At 38.3% G+C, this 20,144-nt stretch overlaps 1 protein-coding gene across 1 annotated transcript in view; it reads right to left on the bottom strand.

Annotated features, from left to right (window-relative positions):
* Positions 1-20,144, bottom strand: part of LOC104510392 (probable phospholipid-transporting ATPase IH) — a gene marked incomplete at its 5' end in the record, with an annotated part of 66,397 nt that overhangs the window by 22,353 nt on the left and 23,900 nt on the right. Inside the window, 12 exons of the mRNA XM_010152626.1 lie at positions 1,668-1,919; positions 2,702-2,883; positions 4,580-4,683; positions 4,933-5,006; positions 6,699-6,770; positions 7,059-7,222; positions 9,769-9,942; positions 11,046-11,243; positions 12,458-12,608; positions 13,884-13,965; positions 15,496-15,560; positions 17,742-17,792. Coding sequence (XP_010150928.1) covers positions 1,668-1,919; positions 2,702-2,883; positions 4,580-4,683; positions 4,933-5,006; positions 6,699-6,770; positions 7,059-7,222; positions 9,769-9,942; positions 11,046-11,243; positions 12,458-12,608; positions 13,884-13,965; positions 15,496-15,560; positions 17,742-17,792 — 1,569 coding nt within the window. The remainder of the gene's footprint in view (positions 1-1,667; positions 1,920-2,701; positions 2,884-4,579; positions 4,684-4,932; positions 5,007-6,698; positions 6,771-7,058; positions 7,223-9,768; positions 9,943-11,045; positions 11,244-12,457; positions 12,609-13,883; positions 13,966-15,495; positions 15,561-17,741; positions 17,793-20,144) is intronic.

The raw sequence follows: 20,144 nt of genomic DNA, 5'->3' as shown, positions 1-20,144 counted from the left end.
TCTGCAGCACCCAAACTAGTTATTTCAGAGCACCCTGGCATCTGCCTGCATCGCGCAGCAGCCTCAGGCCCCAGCTCTGCAGCGAGTGTTGTATAAACATACTCTGGGGTTTACCTGTGCTCCGGTTTCAGTGCTCCAAGGTTATAGTACTGCGCCTGGGTTTTCAACAAACATGGTTTCACCAGGACCAATGGTTGTGAGGAAAGCACAGTATTTAAGATTAATGTATTTTAAGCATCTCCATCTTCCCTATTAGAACACAGGCCATTTTTGACAAATAATATAAAGTACTGTAAACTGTATTTAGTAACGGTTCATGGATCCTTCACTTTGTTACCATTGGCCCAAAGAGGGCAACAACATTAGTGTGCAATGATATCCACCAAAAATGGATTAGTATGGACTTCAGGCAACACACTGATCGTTTGATGTGTTACAGTGAAAGACCGTCAGCCTGAACTTGAACATCCCAGCAGCATCCTGCTCTTGCTATCTTAGGACATTCTCCAACGCTGGAGCCAAGGACAATAAATTCTGACGAGTCTTCATGTCTAGAAACTTGGCACTGTACAAGTTTAACCAACAACGTTTAAACATACAAAGACCTGTGGGACTTAAGCTAAACGTGGTACAGATGACAGAATATACAGATGTCCTTGATTAGACCAATGGGGCTTAAAGTGTAAGGAGAGCAAGAAAAATGCCCTGGCCCAGAGCCTCCAGCTGTAAAGCTGAGTTTTAGCAACTCTACTAAAATATTATCACAAAAGCTTGTTATTTTACTACAAACTTTTTACAAATGCATATAAAATCAAGTTTCTAGCTGTTCCATATTAAAAAGAAAACCAAAGCAAAGATACACCATTATGTCCAGAAGACCAGTAACTTCTTTTTATCCTCTTAACATCTTAAGAGGATGAGAGCAAGTAATGTTTACCAGCTACTAAGCTTCAAATAAGTAACCTAATTTACTACCTGTATGAGGTATAATTTACATTATACCTATTTTTCTTGCTCTTTAATGCTATTTTCTATCTTATTCCATGGTACGTTTCAAGGACACGTATATATTGTTCTGGATATATGATACCTGTCCTTCTATGGATATTCAAAATACACAAGTCAATGATTTCTTTATCATTTAGGACACTAAGTATTTTTATGCACACCAGAAGATTTGGTACAAAGCTGCTGCCTATCACCTGTCTGTAAACATAACATAATCTTCCCTAGAAATAGTGCAGTAGGGCCATATATTGTTGTTCTCTGTGGCCTTGGTCTTCAAGTCACACCACATACTAACAGGAGCGTACAGGAGTACCTCACATCTGCTTCCTTTTTAAAAAGTTAGAAACAGTATTTAGCTTTACAATCATTTTTGCCGAGAATAAAAATTTTTTTCAGTGGAAAAATATATAATCACAATGCCAGCCGTTATTTTTCTTTTAACAGGTAAAGCAATACCAGAAACGAGGTAGAAAAAGAGCCATGACTGAAAATTTAAAAACTTACATAGAACAAACGTACACTTTCTTGCCATACAACAATGCAGGCTTTAACAACAGAAACCAAAACACAGAACGTTGCCGCTCTTCAGGTCAATCATGTAATCGTTTCTGAAACACACAGAAGCCCATTCCTGGCTTGAGGTTCAACTTGTTCCTTACCCTGAGAAAGTATCCCTGGTTAAGCTGCCACTGTGTCTTAGGACAGTTTTGCTTAGGTCAAAAAGCACATCGTGTAAACTCTGCTCCTCAATTTTCTTTGTGGTTAGCTCAAGTATTTGTGTATTTCTCCGGAACAGTTTGCAAGCATAGCAAGTAGCTGCAGCAGTCTCCATTTTGTCTCCAGTCAGAACCCAAACGTTAATTCCAGCTTTCTGGAGCGCTTCAATAGTGTCAGCAGCTTTTTCTTGTAGTCTGTGGAAGTCAATTGACAACATACATTGATATGTTGCTTGGACATGGGAAATTCAGAGGTCCTCACTGGAAGTTTTTGATAACCAAATAAAGCATCACCATAGAAGTTATCAGAACTGAGACTTCTACCCATGGTGTGAATCCAAAAACGTTTGGGGGAGTTGTACTTTATAAATAATTAGTTTTGACACTTATAAAGTTTCACCCTTCATTTAGATAGCCTAAAAGACAAGATGCTTCATTCCCCAGACAAGCATTTCTTAGAGGCATAGAATCACAGAATGGTTTGGGCTGGAAGGGACCTTAAAGACCATCCAGTTCCAACCCCCCTGCCATGGGCAGGGACACCTTCACTTCAAACATTTTCAGTGCTTTCAGCTAATGACTTCAAACTGTGAAGTCCTGCTGACTTATTAAAGTTACCTCCCAGTTTTAACAGTTTTTGATTTTTTTTTGGAAGACCTGAAGATTCTTTTTTCATTTCCTCAATACCAACAATTTGTAGTTCCTTCATCCAAAACTCTGCCCTAGCATTTTTTGAGTAAGGTATGATCACAAGAACTGCATGTAAGTGGCTTGAATATACTGATTTTTGTACACTTAACTGATGTTACTAGTTTACTAAATTATAAAATTAGCATGTATAACTTTAGTAAGCTAAGGGAATTGATTCAAATCAAAGGTTTTTCAAACAGATCTCTAATCCCAAAAAAGAGTTGCAAGAGAGTCTTCAACTACTTTGGTAACATCAGAAAACCTAAGAAACTAAGAAGTGTACCAACCGATCTTCAACAGCTGTAGCACCAAGTAGAATGAAATCTCTTTCTATCTTCTCATACACTTCTGCCAGTTTTTTTTCCCGGTCCTGGAGGGCCAACTTTGCGTTCTGAAGCAGCTTCTGTGCACTGCTATACTCTTCTGCTGTGAGCTTTTTGTAGGCAACGCACAATGTTCGCAGTCCCTCCTAAAGAATGGAATCAAGAGAAACAAAATGCCTCTTAGAAAACTCCTCTTAGATTTCTTGCTGGTATTTATGCTGCAACAGTTGAAATATTGGAATGATTCTACTATTAACAAAATAAACATGTTAACAGAGTTCTACTACTCACTTCTATAGTGAGGTGAGGATAGTATAGACTAGTACAGTACAGTCTAGACTACAACATGGGTGAGCTTGATTCTGTGTTGCCCTGGAAGCAGTTACAACCTGAGGGACAAACCTCCATCCTCCGAAAGAGAAACAGCTCAGCCACCCAACCGGATGTATGAGATGACCGGGGAAAGGAGAGTCACAGTAAAAGTTTCCTTCCCTATGCGTATAATTAGGCAGGATGACTCAGAATAAATAACAATAATATAATTAGTAGCTCTGAAGAGTCCGATTTTGATGCTGTGTTGTAGCAGAGACAAGGACAAAACATCAGAGTGTGGAAAGTGAAATCCAACTGTGCCATTTCAGTCAAGTGAAAGCTAGAATTTAGCTGCGGGTGTTTCAGACTGGATCAGACTTCTGGACTGTGTGATGAATAAGAAAGAATCTAGGCTCTGTAAGGCAGGAAAAAGCTACTATGACAGAGAAATTGCCATCTCAAATGTACTGTCTCTCACAACATCATTTAACTGGCACTTTATTATCATAAATTTTAATCCAGTTGGTCTTTGTATAGTTAATTATTACCAGTCCAGAGGGAGAAGTATTCAAAAGCCATTTGTATTGAGTGCTGGATGGTAGCAAATTTTATCCTGTTTACAAGGGCCTGTAGTGACAGGAAAAGGGATAATGGCTTTAAATTGAAAGAGGTTAGGTTTAGATTTAGTGGTGAGGCACAGGAACAGGTTGCCCAGAGAAGCTGTGGATGCCCCATCCCTGGAAGTGTTCAAGGCCAGGCTGGATGAGGCTTTGAGCAACCTGGTCTAGTGGAAGGTGTCCCTGCCCATGGCAGTGGGGGTGGAACTGGATGGGCTTTAAGGTCCCTTCCAGCCCACACCATCCGATGAGTCTATTTATAAGACCGGCAGTCATATTGCACTGCAATGGGTTCTGTATATTTTTGGACACAGCAAACTTCAGTATTTTACAACTCCAAATACTACCTTTTAGGTATAACCAACTTCTGAATTTCTTTTAAAGGTGATCAGACAGTTCACAGTTCATTTTTAGCAAGCAAAAAGGTAAGTATAAGGATGATCACTGCACTGTTTCCCCATAAGAAGCACTACGTCATGCTCTGACAGATTTTCTTTTTTAAGAGCTTGTGAAGCAAAGGCAGCAAATCACAACTGCTAAGTCTGGGGACGGAAGGCAGGGATGAGAATTTCAGTGAAGTTTTTCACTTTTCTTTCATTCAGAAATTAGTTCAAGCCAACACAGTTGTGAAAATGCCATCCTAAAAAGCTAATTGAGCTCCGGTATAACACACAGCTGTGCACATCTAGTGCATTCATGCCTCACCACAACTGCCATGGGGAAGATGGGAGGGAGGACAGATTCAAATAAGGGAGTAACAGACTGCTACCCCTGCAGCCTGTGTGCACTTTGGCATAGGGTAACCTCGGTGCCTGGGGAGAAACATCTGCTACCACATCAAGCAGGACGTTAGGTCACGACATTTTCTTTGACACCGATACCACATGAACAGATCAATAAAATGGAATCTTACCACTGCATTGCGTTCAACCCTGGATCGTATCTGTTCGATTTTGCCTTCTTTAACTCTAGGAAATATGGAAGAATCCGCTCCCTTACAAAACAGAAATATATCACCTAAAAGAGACAGCATATGGAATTCAAAATGGCCAAATGTGTCCTCCTTAAAAAAAACAAACCCACCCAAATTACTAAGCCTTCAAAAATATTCCTTCCAACATTTTGTAACATTTGCACTCAGCTTGGTAGCCAATGCCCTTTTTTGTAAAGAAAGGCACACAGACTGACTAATGCTTCAATAAACCAGAAATAAATTCAAGTAAAACAAAAACATCTAAGAAGGAACAGGATGTGACAGAGCCCTACCTGTTGAAGACTTAACAATTACGCTCATCCGCCGTCTCACAGAATCAAAACTCAAAACCTCTAATAATTCAAACCTGAAACAGAAACAGGTTTATTGTTTAACGAACTCTGCTTTTCCAGATCCCTAAACTAGTTACTATGATTTCAAGCATATCAAGCAAAACACTACTTCAAACATGGAAAATCATGTTGAGCACTAGGGAGTATGGAACTGGTACCAAAGGAAACAGCACGTTACCAATAATAAACAGGGATGGCCCTTAGCCTCTCATTCGTTCAAACAGAAATTATCTGCATGATGTTCGTTAAGTATGTACAGATGTACAGTTAATCTAATTTAAGCAGAAGGGCAGAAAACGTGCAGTACAGCGCTGCATTACTTAAAGTAAATTGCTACTTACACCTTAGAACTTGAAACATAGGTGTTTACAGAGAAGCATTTATTTTTTCTAATTTTGACTATTCCCATCTCCCTAAATGCCTGGCTAATTTCATTAATCTTGCTCAAGTTTTGACTCACAAGTTAATAAAATTAAAAAACTGTTTCTTTTTATTGGTCTTACGTTTCTGTCGGTTTTATACATTTGATTTTATACCATATTCCTTTGCCTTTTTAGAAGGAAAAATAAACACAAGCTCCTGTCATACTGTTTCTGTATCATTAATCACTTTATATACGTTTATCATTTACCACTCTCTTACCTATTTCCTTTTAATTAGGAGAGACCCCTTTTCCAGCACAAACATATGCATCCCAATCATTGCTCCCAGTCTTTTCAGGATTCATCTCTCAATATTTTGCGTATAAAATAGACCTGCTTGTTAGCTGATTCAGTTCTATGTCCTTACAACACCCCAGCATTCAAATCTGTGCAAGGCCACGGTGCTTACTTCATTAAGAGTTACAACAGATTCTAACAAGGAGCTGGATCAGGCCCATGTCCACAAAACGTGATGCGTTTTGGAACAACCTCCTAATGGCGATCCAGTGCCTTCCTAGGTCACCAAACGGTAACGACTCCAGTTCTTAAGAGCTGAGCCATAGAAGTCTGAAACAACCTTCAAGAAAAATCCTCCACATTCCCCCAAAACGGGGGAAATGACAGCAGAGTTCCTATATTTGTGTCCAGGAGTCCCTGTGTAGTTGGCAGAGCACATACACAGGCAGACCCAGATATACAACAGACATCTACAGTGTAAGGTAAAATTTCCTACATCCAACTGAACAGCTGTGCTACTTAAAGGTTCTTGAAAATTTTTACACATATTATGGGCTACAGAAATTATTCTACATGCCAAAGGAAAATAACAAAGACACCAGTATCTGTTTTAAATTTTTTTCAAACCAGCTATAAAAATTTATTCTCCAGATATTACCCTCCCATGAATTATATGGATTTTTTGTGAAAAACGAGTTGGGTACATACCATTTTCTAGTAAGAAAACATTATTTGCCTTAGAAAAAAGGGAAAATACCCATAGTTCCTAAAACAATTAGGTCATGAACCTCACACCTTTGTTGTCATATTAATATTTCACATAGCATATACTGTCAAACTAATAGACTAAGTGAAAATATAGAATTACAGGGTCAATTAAAATTATAAATATCAGTAGATCATTAGTTTTTTTACTAAAATGTGCAATTTCTGACTTTTCTGAAGAGTTAATGTATATTTGTTATTAATCATTATTAGGAATGATTTATTAAACTGATCAATCAAAACTTCTCATCAGTCTGTTTTGTTACGTTTTTCACTACTCACTTCTCTAGGTTGTTTTCCCGATTTAAGATCTCCATAAAATTGTCCTTCAGCCTTAGATAGGTGTAACCAAGTCTGTAAAATGAAACACACATCAAGAGACTGAATGCAACAAATAGATGATGATCCAGTTTAAGCATGTCATGAGGATTTAAGACCAAGTTTATCTTCTGGGGAAATAAAAAACCAAGCACAAATTGTTTTTATTTGATTTACAAGAATGGATAACCGTGACTGTATGTTAAGAACTCACCAGCTCTACATGATTTGGTGCTCGTTATTACAATTCTTGTGCTGAAAACAATTTTGAACTTCACTGAGGCCTCTAGTTTAAGAAAGTGTAATAGTTAATTACACACATACCGCTGTATTCCCTCGACTAAAGCAACCTCATCAGGCGATGAGGAGATATATATACAGGATCTTCTTGAGAACCGGTTTTTCTTCAATCCATCTACGCTGTCATCATCTTTTACCTGAACGGTGTGGCAAAGACAAAGAGCTCGGAAAAATAGTTCTTCTCTCTCCTAAAATAAAATAAAAGGAATGGTTGTCATGATGCATCATCACCTTCAAGTATTGCTTTGAGAAGTTCTCCTTTGGAAGGTTATCAGTGTCACAGTAACAACACAACAGATTAAGAGCTGCTAGTGCTACCAGCATTGCTATACAAGTCAGGCTGCTGATGCCCAAAACAGAGTCTGCATCTTCTGCTTCGAGTGCCCAGGTACAGCTACAGGCTTTTCTTTACTTTTGCTTAAGCTTTAACAACATGCATTAAATACTAGCTGTGCTGGTTTTGGCTGGGGTGGAGTAAATTTTCTCCAGAGTAGCTGGTAGGGGGTTGTGGTTTGGATTTGTGCTGGAAGCAGTGCTGATAACACAGGGATGTTTTCGTTACTGCTGAGCAGTGCTTACACAGCGTCAAGGCCTTTTCTACTCCTCACTCCACCCCACCAGTGTGTAGGCTAGGAGTGCACAAGGAGCTAGGAGGGGACACAGCCAGGACAGCTGACCCCAACTGACCAAAGGGATATCCCATACCAAATGGCATCACGCTCACAATATAAAGCTGGGGACATTCAGAGCAATAGCAGTTGTCTTCCTAAGTAATCAACTACACATGATGGAGCCCTGCCTTCTTGGGGATGGCTGAACACCTGCCTGGCCTGTGGGAAGTGGTAAATAGATTTCTTGTTTTACTTTGCTTGCACACACAGCTTTTGTTTTCCCTATTAAAGTGTATTTACCTCAACCCACAAGTTTTCTCTCTTTCACTCTTCTGATTCTCTCCCCATCCCACTGTGGGGGGACTGAGCAAGTGGCTGTGTGGGGCTTAAGTGCCAGCTGGGGTCAAAGCATGACACTAGTCAAGGTACAATTCCAGGAGTCCTTAGTCCAGACAGTAGGATGCAACACCTGGAGCACAAGTGTTAACAGGGTTTAGAGATTTCAATTTCTTACGCAGTTTGAAGCTTTGATAGCTTCAGAGCTATCAAAAATATAAAAGGAGTGTTGACATTTTGGCAGCTGGAGCAACAACTTCTATAGTTCCAGATGGTTTGGCAATGGCAGCTTCTGACACCAGAAAGATTTGTATTTCATGGATACCTGGCTGTTTTCTATCTGTACCTTTGCATCTGAATTTTATTCTTCTGTGCTGCCCAATACAAGCTGTCTGTGTTGTTATAATTCCAAGATAAAAATACAGCATATCTTGGGACCACGTGCTGAGGGCCATGGGTGAGAGCCATAAGGCTGTTGAATTACACCAACATATTCTAAGAGGCCTCATTTTGCCACAGCGAAGGGTAAGGCCAAAGTAGGATTTGAGACCGCATTGATATATTTAAAAATATATTGTCCTTGGGTTATGATTATCCTGCCCATTTACACCCTGCTCAGCAGCTGCCATGTCAGGTCTCCCTAACTTTCAACTAACTTTGCTTTTCACAGCAAAAAAGCCACAGCACATACATGCTGTGTGTAGCACATTTCAGATGTGGCTACATTAAGTCACATTTGAAGAAATTTAATTTCACCATAAACCATTTTCTGGCCACATGTTCACTCAGTGATGACTAAGTAAGTGTTTACACTGAGCACTCCTTTTCCCCCTTGAGAAGTTTCCTGTCTTGCGTTCCCTAATGTAGCTAATGTTCAATGCAACTGAGCTATTACGTTTCTTTAGCTATTAAAGCGAGAAAGTCCTATATTTTGGGGGTTTATTGAATTCAGTTTTACAGCTGCAGGAAGTTAAGAAACTTCCAATTAAGCCTTTGCATCTTCCTCTAGTGTGATGAATGCACTTCTGTTTAAACTAACTGAACTTTGGTCCAGGTGGATGCTCGGCAGCTAGGCCTAACCGAAGATAATCCTACTGTGCGAGGCTATCAGTGAGAAGACAGCATGAAAACAAACAAAAAACACCGCAGTTTTGCTGGAGACTGGACTGCCAAGTGCCTGAAACTGCATTAACACAGCAGAAAACCTGTCTACAGATGAACCCCTTTGCACTATAACTATCTGCAGCCATCAGGGTCCATTGAGCTCTCCTTCCATAGCAGCTGGCTGTGTGTGGTGACCTCCCCTTGGGGAGGGATGCCCCTCAAAGTTACCCCTCCAGGCTGAGACACCCCTTACCTGACAGCAGGCATCCATGGGTTGGTAGCTGACATTTATTGCATGTGGTAACATTTAAGATACATATGGTAAGCTTATTATGATGATCTTGGTATCCTATGCTAACTGACCCTATGCCAAGTATAGTAAATAGTATTGACTGCCAATCCATCTGCACTTATTTAGTATTTTACATACCTAAATTCACTAATTGGAACTCAATAAACTAACTACTAGATCAGATCTTTCTAAGTGATCTCTGACTCTTTGCCTGCAAAAACTAGGAAAGGAAAGGAAAGTGTCTATGTTGCGATCTATTTCCTGCAGTTATTTGATTAGTGAAATTCAAGGATGTTTTATTCCTAATATTCCCTTCCACAGCACAGTTCATTTTTCATGTCTCATTGTAAAAAAAACCCCCAAAACCCAAGAATCTAGAAAGTCATCATACCTTTCCACTTCCTCCTGGAGAAGAATCGATCATATCAATGCCTGTACAATCATGGAGTATTTGGCCATTGCAAACAACGTGTGGTACATAAACGTGCCCTTCAATGCAACACTCTACAAATTCCATGTTGTTCTCCGTTAACGTTCCTGTTTTATCTGTGAAGACATACTCAATCTGCAAATGAGCACATAGCAGGAATATGAACAGAGATCTTCTAAGGTCTCAACATAACTGAGATTATTACTGGATTACACCTTCCTTAAAAGGCCCTTACTCAGGCTCTTTCAGAAAAGGAAGACAACAATTTCTTTTGGGAGTAATTTTCCACAGAAACGTGGGCACAGAAAGACTATACAAGAGTCTCAAAGCTATCTTTTGCCTCATAACACAAATTATGTGCTAACCTACTTTCACTCTTACCTCAAGCTGCTTTTTGGTTTTTAATATCTTTCTTGCTGCAAGACAGATATTTATGGAAACAAAATGCACACAAATTCCATTTCCCAGGGATAATTATTTAATGTACATGCCTGGATTATGATCAGTTACACTCACAACAGTCCCTTAGGGTAGTATCAGAATTCCCCACTACAATTATCTTAGTGTAAATGAGGCCTCTGGACTAATGGTTACATAGTTATGCACATGTGCACTGTTATCGCCCTGGAAACATTCCTTTTGTCTCAATATTAATTTTTCCATTAATTTAATCTTTCACAATGAACCCCTGCATTAAGGATAACTATATCAAAAATAGAACCAAAATCTGAACTATAAGATTACTTATTTGAAAACATTTTTAATTCAGAGAGAGACTAAATATTTTCTCAGAAAAATATTTTTGCATATCTGTGTCACAGTCATGATTTTCTTAAAACAGAATTTCCTTTGGAAAATTAGAGTGACAGTCAATCATTTTACTGCATGAAATTTGTATCTCAACATTTGCTGTCGGTCTAGCCAGACAAGAAGAGTTTTCTTCCATCTGACTTTTACTCTAAGGAAATTGTATGCTTATATAATCTCCCCTATAGTCAATGGAGAGAAATCACTACTACCTTCTTACAATGCTTATCCTTTACTAGAACAGTAATGCCAATTGACTGACTGGCTTGAGAAATCAGAATTTTTGATTCTGAAAATCAGATCTCAAATCTTAAAGGTAATCAGCAGTAAGGAAAATGCATATTAAGTTGCAAAAATAATTTGAACCAATAGTCTGAAAATAAAAAGTTATGGTAGAAACAGTTGAAAAATTTATCATTCATGAAATTTACCTGTCCCAACTCTTCATTGAGGTCAGAAGTGTTCACCAGTGGTCCTTCACCTGTGTCCTCATCAAACATTTCCTCATCCCATGTAAGGAAATAAGAGCCAAGAAATTTCTGCATTTCCACAGTGACATACATGGATACAGGAATAATGTAGTTGAAAAGAACCATGAATGCAAGGAAGTCTGTAAAAGCTCGAAGAAACTGCCAAAAGACGAAAATAGACATTTTTTCGTCTACCATCAAAACCAAAAAATGTCTATGTACATTTGCAAAGCTTTTACTAGTAACTTTCAAACCATAAGCAACACCTGTCAGCTCACAGTTCAGCACAGGATGTATAACTTCATGATTTATAACATCACAAATCAACTTGTCATGAAGAAAATCCCCTTCGTTTTAACTTTAACTTTGTAAAACAACAACAAAAGCAAATCATATAGGTGCAGAGTACAGTTACACATCACTGTTGTAAAGTTCTAAGAGCAACTCATGAGAGTGATGTATATGAATGGTGAACACCTGTATGGAGAACAAGGGAAACTATAAAATGTACATTCATAAGTTACCAGAAGATCATAAAACTACGGTAACTCATCCAAGGTTTACCTAATTACGTACCTATCCGGCAGCATTTCATTAATAAAGGGTTTCCCTTCCTCCTCTCAATACGAGCAGAATGCATGCATGTAACTTGGCTCAGTTTTTTGACTGGTGGACACTAGTTGGAGGCGTGGGCAGCCTGCTGAGCAGGTCGAGATGGTGTTACTGGTAGTAATGAGAATCTGTACCACGCGTGGCTAGCGTGTGCTCATCATGGATTTAGAACAAAGAAGGAAATTCTCCCCCTAGACTGACTGGAAGGATTTGGTTAAATAATACTCTTTCTGTAGTGCTGGGTTCAGTTCATTAATTTGAATCATCAGGGTATCCATTCAGGACTATGCCCTTGCTCCCTAAAGACATCAGACACTGGCATCTCTGTTGCTGGCCTCTTGTGCTCAGGACAGTTACAGGGCTATATGAAACTAAGCTGTGGAGGGATATTTTTACAGATTGTTTTGAACACAGGTCTGTTATATGACTGCCAATAGCTGTGGGCTTCTTTTTAGTCCCACATTTCTCTGCAAGAGGTCACTTCTTCAGTAATTCGCATCGGTGACAGGAAACTCCAAAGCACTTTCATCAGGCTTTTTCAACTAAACCACATATTTTATCATCAGTTGAATTCACACATATTACTTAAGTGCAAAAGTTTAATATACAAGCTTCCTACAAATATACTGTCACCATTGTTAGCAAAACAAGCAACAACTTAAGATTGGCAAGCAAGCAGGTTGTATATACTTCTTAGTATGATTCTTATAAATAAAGGGTTTAGTGAAACTTTTTTTTGGTATTTTAATTTATTTCCATACCAGATTTCTTTTCCTTTCCGGCTCTGTTTTCTGATTATACCATGGCTCATCACGAAATGGTTCACTCTGCCACACATACTTCAGGACAGTATTTATTAGGGCTTTACTGATGAGAATACAGAGGTATACAATAAGAAATACATTCATTGATCTAAAAAAAAAGTGGGCAAAATAAGAATTCCATTAGCGCATATATATGCTTATGAAATAAATACTTAATAAACTAGAGAGTTTATTAAAAAATGTTACAATTGTGCTTCAGTCTAACTTTTGTTGCAAGTTTAACACAGGTATGATGTTAAGTAACTTCCCTACATTGTTTTCCCAATGAAGAAAAACATTATTGAGGACCATTTTCTATTTCAAATGTTAACTGCTGTAATTGTTTCCAAAGTGTGTGACATTACCAAACCTAGTATATTAGTGAAAACAATAGCATAGATGGAATCATAACAGAATAACCAGGCTTCTATCTGCAGACTTTTTAATGCCGTTTCCCTGAATCAATATAAAAAACTCCCATAAGTACTTTTATAGAAAAATAGATATCTATCAAGAACAGTTTGCTACGTAGCTGTAATGGTTTTAACTCTTTCCAGACAGATCTAAAAAAAAAAAAAAGGCAAGAACACTTTGCATTTAAAATTATACTTCCATTAACGATGGGAATAAACTGAAAGCCGTCAGTAACGACAGAAAGCAACATGTCACCATTGCTCAGTCACGGTGTAAGAGAAGGGCTGTCAGCTGGTCAGCACATCTCACATTAATCAATGACACCTTGGGTTTTTTCACAACGGTGGACACTTTACTCAGAGCTGATGATTTCAGATAGCAGAGTAGGCCTAAAAAAAATAATCCTCTCTACTTTAAAACAAGTAAGCAACCAATGTCAGCTCATCCCCTGAGGACAGCAGTGTCTACCTTTCCTTTCATATATGCCTCTATGAACTTTTAATTTTAGCTAAACCATGGAAAACCCACCACAGACAGGCTTTGTGTTACTGCAGTTGGCCCAAGATTAAGTGCAGAGGCACCCTTTACTGAATTCAAGACTTAATTGCAATGACAAGTTACAATATTGAAGCATATAATCTTGGAAAACTGTCAGTAGGTGTACTCAAACCAGTGACGGAAGATCTTTCAGAACAGCAAAATACATCATACCTTACAAAGGTGAGCATTACATTAAGGTGTTTGGTTGGTTTTTTTTAACATTTAATAATAATTCAGTATTGAGAACTTCATTTATATGGTGTTACATAACTCATAAGTAACAAATTATACAAACAAAAAGGCAAAATTTAAGTCTCTCTACCTCTTTAAATCAATGAAACACTTTTAGGAGGAAAAAACCTAATTTTATTCACACTGTATATTCAAACATACAGTTTTCCACTACCAAAATAAATATTAGAAATCTTACTTTTCTACAGCAGATCGCTTCTGTGATTTTGCCTGGTAATTTAATGCCATCTTCGTTTCCATGCCAGTGTAGATAGCAACACCTGCAATTAGACAAATGGTTTTACTAAAGACTACACAGTATAACAACTTAATGCAAGCACAATTCACTCTGTCATTTCTTTAATTCTCTGTAGTCTGAACAAAAGGAACAAAAATTTGGATGATACTGAAAAATTAGAAATGGTTTTCATATCTTGGTTTGTAGAGGGGTATTTCAAGCAGCACTTAGATCCCATTCCAGAGTCACATTTCCCAACTGCCAGCATACTGCTGTGTGTCACAGACAAACCAAACCTGGGGTTTGAATAAATTCCCTGCCGTTTTTAAGTTCTTTTTTTTGGCTTTAATTTTAGAATCCAAGTCATGCATTGTAAAAGAAAAATACAGATAGGGCTAAACTACAGCATACATCCAAGAAGAATAAAAAAATGGCCATCAATTTTACTTGCTTAATGAAAATTTAATAATACATGAAAACAGTGATCTTTTGATATTACACATATTCTGTTGATAACACAGATTAAGAGACTAAACTTCAGAAAATTAAAGGCAACTAAAAGTGGCTGTAAACAAGAAGATGGATTTAAACTACTTAAACCAGTACATCTGTGCATTGCCAAAATAAAATGATGTAGGTTATGGATTGTGCTGGAGTGACACCAAACACTGCACATGTTAGGCCAACTAGAAACAGCCACTCCTATGAGGAATATTTCTGCCCAATATACAGGTTAACAGAAATATTAAAGTCACCCTCCAAAGTTCACAGAAACACTTAGTACAAAGCAATTATATTAGTTCATCTATTTCAGATTACAACTGAAAGCAAAGAGAGCAAGTTTAAATTAATACATACTTCTCATGCTCTTTTTGGAGAAAAAAAAAAAAAGATGCAAGATTTTGGTATTTTAGGTGAAGTACTTCATGGTTATCCAAGATCTTTCTTGAGAGTAGGGACGTTGGATATGATGGAGGATCCCTTGTCCCTTTTGTCACCAGCAAAGAGTGCCTGATAGCAATGGAACTACTAATCCCACTATGCTTTCTTGAAAAAAACCCTACATCTCAGTTTGAGCCTCCTAAAAGATCCAAAATGTTCCATGGAATGAAGACAATTCCTATACACAAAATACACTGGCTAGCAAAAAGTCTAATTTTCATCAGGAACTGCTTAAAAGGATTTTTTTTTTTTAAATAATCCATATTAATATCTGCTTGGGTTATTTGTTCTGACAAATAAGCAAAACAGGTTACACATTTTTAACAGCTCTGGGACAACAACAGTAATTCCCAGTGCTTGTTCAAAAGCCATGTATTTACATGCAGAATTTGAGTTACCTTTCACTAATCCTTGAAAACTAAACTAGAAACTCCCCCACCCCCCAAATTCTGTTTAGTCACTGTACATCATGAACAGTTACTTTTACTGCAATTACAGCAACAGTAAACCTTATTAAAAAAGTTGTAAATCAATAGAAATTATATGCTCAGTAGCAACTATAAGCTTGTAATCTTGTTTGATGTTTGCTTATTACTTCAGAGTCCATTTAAATAATCAATAGGATATTTACCAAAGATTTTTTCTGTATTCTTTAAAGTGGCTCCTCTAAGAAGCAGATTTTCAGATCCTAATGGCCTGCAAAAGGTAAGCATTATAGAATACAAACATTTAGAGAGAAGCAGCAGACCTTCATGGAAGCCATATAAACCAGGAAATTAGCTTTACTCAAATATCTTTTGTGTAACAAAATTACTAGGCAATATTTAAAGCTTTTAAGTGGGGAAAAAAAAAAAGCTTAAAATTGAGCTCATAATTTTACAATCCAAGCCTTAAACCAATGCACCTAAAACCCTTATGTGTAGGCATCTAAATAAAGACTCACCATCTGAATTTTAAGGTGCTTATTTTTAAGCATACCAATTCAAGTCTTTTTTAGGCTTATATAAACTATAGGGTCCCGCCTGCTAGAATTCCTTATTAAAGACAATATGTTTTTCCATTTTAAGTATCAATGGCATACAAGTATTGTTTGATACTGCGTACACGAGCATGAAGATAAATACAGGTAAAATAGTCTGTGGGGGAATCAACGTAAGGATCCCCATGCAGTTTAAAATAGTATTTTGGAGCATGGTATGTGATACCAGTCACCACATGACTGCAAAATCAAGGACTATTTTATAGACAGATAGAGTTTGCCAATTCTATACAGCAATGAAAAAGAAACAAGAAGTAACTTCCCTATTTTTGAATGTTATTCAAAGTGTTCTTGTGGTATGAACCCCTCACCCCCAAATCAAGAAATCCTAAACGAACAAAAACCCCAGGGCCATAACTCGGATGTAAAAATTGAAACTGGTTCCATTTAAACCAATGGAGTGATGTTATATGAATGATTTGGGTTATAAGGCATTACAGCCCAATATAGTAAGAAATCCCAGCTGCTCTAATAGTGCGATCCAAGGAATACAAGCCTTAATGCCACAGATTTTCTTCTCATTCACAGCGTTATACACAGATCAATATATTGCTGCTGAAATTGAAAAGGTATTTTCTGCTTATTTTCCTTGTCTCTCTCACCCAAGTCCATTTCCAACCAACCTTATGTGCTTGTTTTAATTAATCAAAGGAATCTTTAAAGCAAAAGAAGCAAAAAAGCCTGTTTTCATAGTAGACTGTAGCAATCTACCAGTAAATGATACATCACTCAACGTGGAAAGGACAGTGGGATCCTCAGGAAAGGATGTCTACTCCCAGAAACAAGTAGCTGTCACCAGAACAGTTCACATGGCTGATGCTGTGCCTGTCCCTCTTATCTGAGGGACCCCAGGAGAACAGACCCCAGAACTGCCAAGAGATGGTCACTCTGGGCAGTGGCAACAGAGATTTTCACACTGCTTTGCAGTGTGGTTACACAGGTGCTTCCTGAGGGAGCTGTGACTGACACATTCAGCACCCAGATCTCCCCTCTCGTTTGCTGACAGAGATAGATACAGACACATTGAGGTAGCTTCCCACATGCCAGGGCTGAGGATATCACCAGAGCAGGAAGCCTTTCCCTCCTACTGCTTTGCCTCTTTGTGGCAAGTCCCTGAACAAACTCAGGAAGAGCAAGCCTCTTCATTGCTGGAAAGACAGAAGATCCTGGGCAGAAGAGACAGAAAGACCCGTGCCTCTTTGGTAATGCTTTGTTTTCCTTCTCTGCTGGACAAGGAATGTCCTGGGCTACAGACTGCTCCTCCAGCAGGACTCACTTCAGGATAAAATTCCTTTGCACAGGAGGCAGAGCCTTCTAGGTGCCAGACCCAGGGTAACAGATCACCATTACCAACACCATATACAAAGTGCATTTCCCTGGATTTGCCTTCCTGAACACACACAACATTATGTACATGTTAGACAAATGTACAAAAACACCTTTAGTAAAACAAAAGGTGATGCTTGGCATGCTCAGTCTCCTCCAAGACATGAAGTGAGAGAACTATGCAAGTGATACTGTCCATACTGTTTGGTGCACTACCAAGACCCCATGCTAATGGGTAGTATTACGTTAAAATCCTATAGACATGATTTACAAACTAAATACACACCAAATAAATACTGAAGTTGAATAAAGACATAATATAAGAAAAATCTAACCAATTAAAAGATAAAGTGTTTGTGATATATGAAATTAAGATCTGTAAACTTCTAAGAGAAAAAGTCTACCAAAAAGACAAGGCAGAACAATGTTGCGACAAAGGTGATTCTCATTACTGATACTTATTCAACTCTAAAAAATGTTTAAATAAAGTAGAAACCCTGGATTTTCCCTACCTTGCAGTAGGCTCGTTCCTATCATGGTAAACATTTATTCGACCAACAAATCTGCAAGGGAAATACACAAGTAGATTAACAGCACTGCTAATTTATGTATTCTTAATGTATATATGTCCCAGTACTTCGGGTTTTTAAATATACGCTGCAAGGACACATAACTGTCTCTACGTATAGGTGTATATATACCACACAAACATATTTAAAACAGAAAGTTACTCTCACTTTTAAAATCTTTTAAAAGAAGTATATGTGAGGACAGATTATTTGAAAAGTATTTTATAGAATATTTGTTACAGCAAGCAGTTTCCAGTTAAACATGCTCTGGTTATCCAGGAAGCAAACAAGAACACAGAGATACATATGGGTATATTTAAAACATGTAGGTACAGAAATACACAGACAGGAAGTCAGTGCAAAAGTCTGATATAAGATAAAATATTGTAAAATTAGGGAAAAAATCGTCTAATTAGGTAAGAAAACTTATGAAATCATATTCTCTAAGCTATGCGAGTTAAGTAACACTGTGATTACTATCCTTGACAAACCTCAAAACCTCCAACTAAGTTAAAATCAAAACAAAAGCTTTAAGCTAATAAGCAATTCTCTGAGTGTGTTTTAGACACATATGGTGGACTGACCCTGGACAGCAACGAAACACCCACTAGCCTCCTGCTCATTCCACCTCCCCAGCAGGACAGGGGAGAGAATCAGGAGAGCAAAAGCAAGATAACGACAGTTTAGTAAGTGAAGGAAAAACACCTAAGCAATGCAAAAGCAACCACTCACCACCTCCCATATGCAGACCCCTGCCCAGCAAGACTCCAAGCAACAGCTACTTTGAAAAGACCATCCCTGCCATTTTATTTTGGAGCATGACATTATACAGCACAAAATATCCCTCTGGTCAGTTGGGGTAAGTTGGGCAGTGTCTCCTTCCAGCCTCTTCCCCACCCCCTGCCCACTTGCTGGGGGTCACAGTGACAAACAGAGAAAGCCCTGACACTGTGCAAGCACTGCTCAGCAACACCTAACACTCTGGCATGTTATCAACACTGGTTCAGTCACAGATCTAAACCACTGCATCTCATGGGCTGCTATGAAAAAAAATGAACTCCATTCCAGTCCGGCCCAGTACACTGTGCATTTGCAACAGCACTGTCCAAGTAGGTAACCCAAACCAAAAGGGATTAAGCCTGACATTAGCATTCTAGATGGAGGAAGAAACTGTGGAGAGCTAGGGGGGGTCTTATACTGTGGAAGGGAACTTCTCAGGCTCAGATGAGTAGCATCCTGTCTGCTGAGAACACAGCAGAGCCACACCTAAAGAAACTGTACAGTTTGTCATGAGGCATCATGATGTAAAATGACTACATGCCTGTGGAAAGGAAGATTTGACACTACAGTTTGTGGAGAGGTAAAGTGCCAAGTAAAAATGAAAGAGATAGAAGCTGTCCACCAGTAAGTGTTATCATTCGTGTGTCAGATGCACCCGCAAATTCCACTGTCTATAATGGTGTGAGCTTCAATTTCCTAATGTTCATTTTGTGAGCCATCTATTTAAAAGAGGATCAAGCCATTCACAGAATCAGTTGAAGATTTCTAGAGCAGTTCCTTGGTCACCAAGATGAGGGAAAATAGATAGCTCCACACCTCAGAAATAAGAACTGTTTTCTCTGCATCTTCCAACAGTATTTGCTGACAAAAGGGTGCATTTTACTTGGTCACCATATTGTTTTCTGTGTATTATTTCAGCTATTTTTACTGCAGCAAAAAAGAACAACTGTTTCCCCAATGGTATGTGGCTATTTGTCTTTCGTTATTAAGAAACAAAAGAGTCATCATTAAGTTTTATGAGATTTTCTACAGTACTTAAGTAAGATATTTAGTATTACTGGACTTTAAACATTGCTTAAAAACCTGTAGAGGTTTTTCTTCATGGCCTGTATGCTTAGTTTTCAAATGTCTTGCTAATCATGATTGTTTCATATTATCTTCAGCTAACACCTCAAAACACATTCATCATCAATGGTATCAGATGTAGATCTGTATTTCAGTCTTGACAATTTCCAATTTTTTTTGCCAATTTCTTGTCACATCTGATTAGACTGGCATTGTTTTTCCTGTGTAATGCGGCTGATGAAGAGGTCATACTAGGAGTTGAAATGTTTGCCATTTTCTTTTTGTGCACTTGTACTTGCATTGTTAACATTATCTTTAATCTGCTGTTTCTTTGTGGGAATCTTCTTAAGACACTTGCCCATATTGTGAGGGCTAGTTTAGTTAAAATTAGAGAATAGAACCTGTAAATCCACTTAACCAGGCACACAAACTGCAGTACTTTGAAATATGCTGAAAGCTAAGGAATGGGTGAGGACGCCACTGGCAACCTCTTCGCAGTGT

Source organism: Eurypyga helias, unplaced genomic scaffold (genome assembly GCF_000690775.1).
Source record: "Eurypyga helias isolate BGI_N326 unplaced genomic scaffold, ASM69077v1 scaffold8615, whole genome shotgun sequence".
In the NCBI taxonomy this organism is placed as follows: Eukaryota; Metazoa; Chordata; class Aves; order Eurypygiformes; family Eurypygidae; genus Eurypyga; species Eurypyga helias.
Note: the sequence above shows the minus strand (reverse complement) of the source record. Positions and strands in the feature narration are given on the sequence as shown.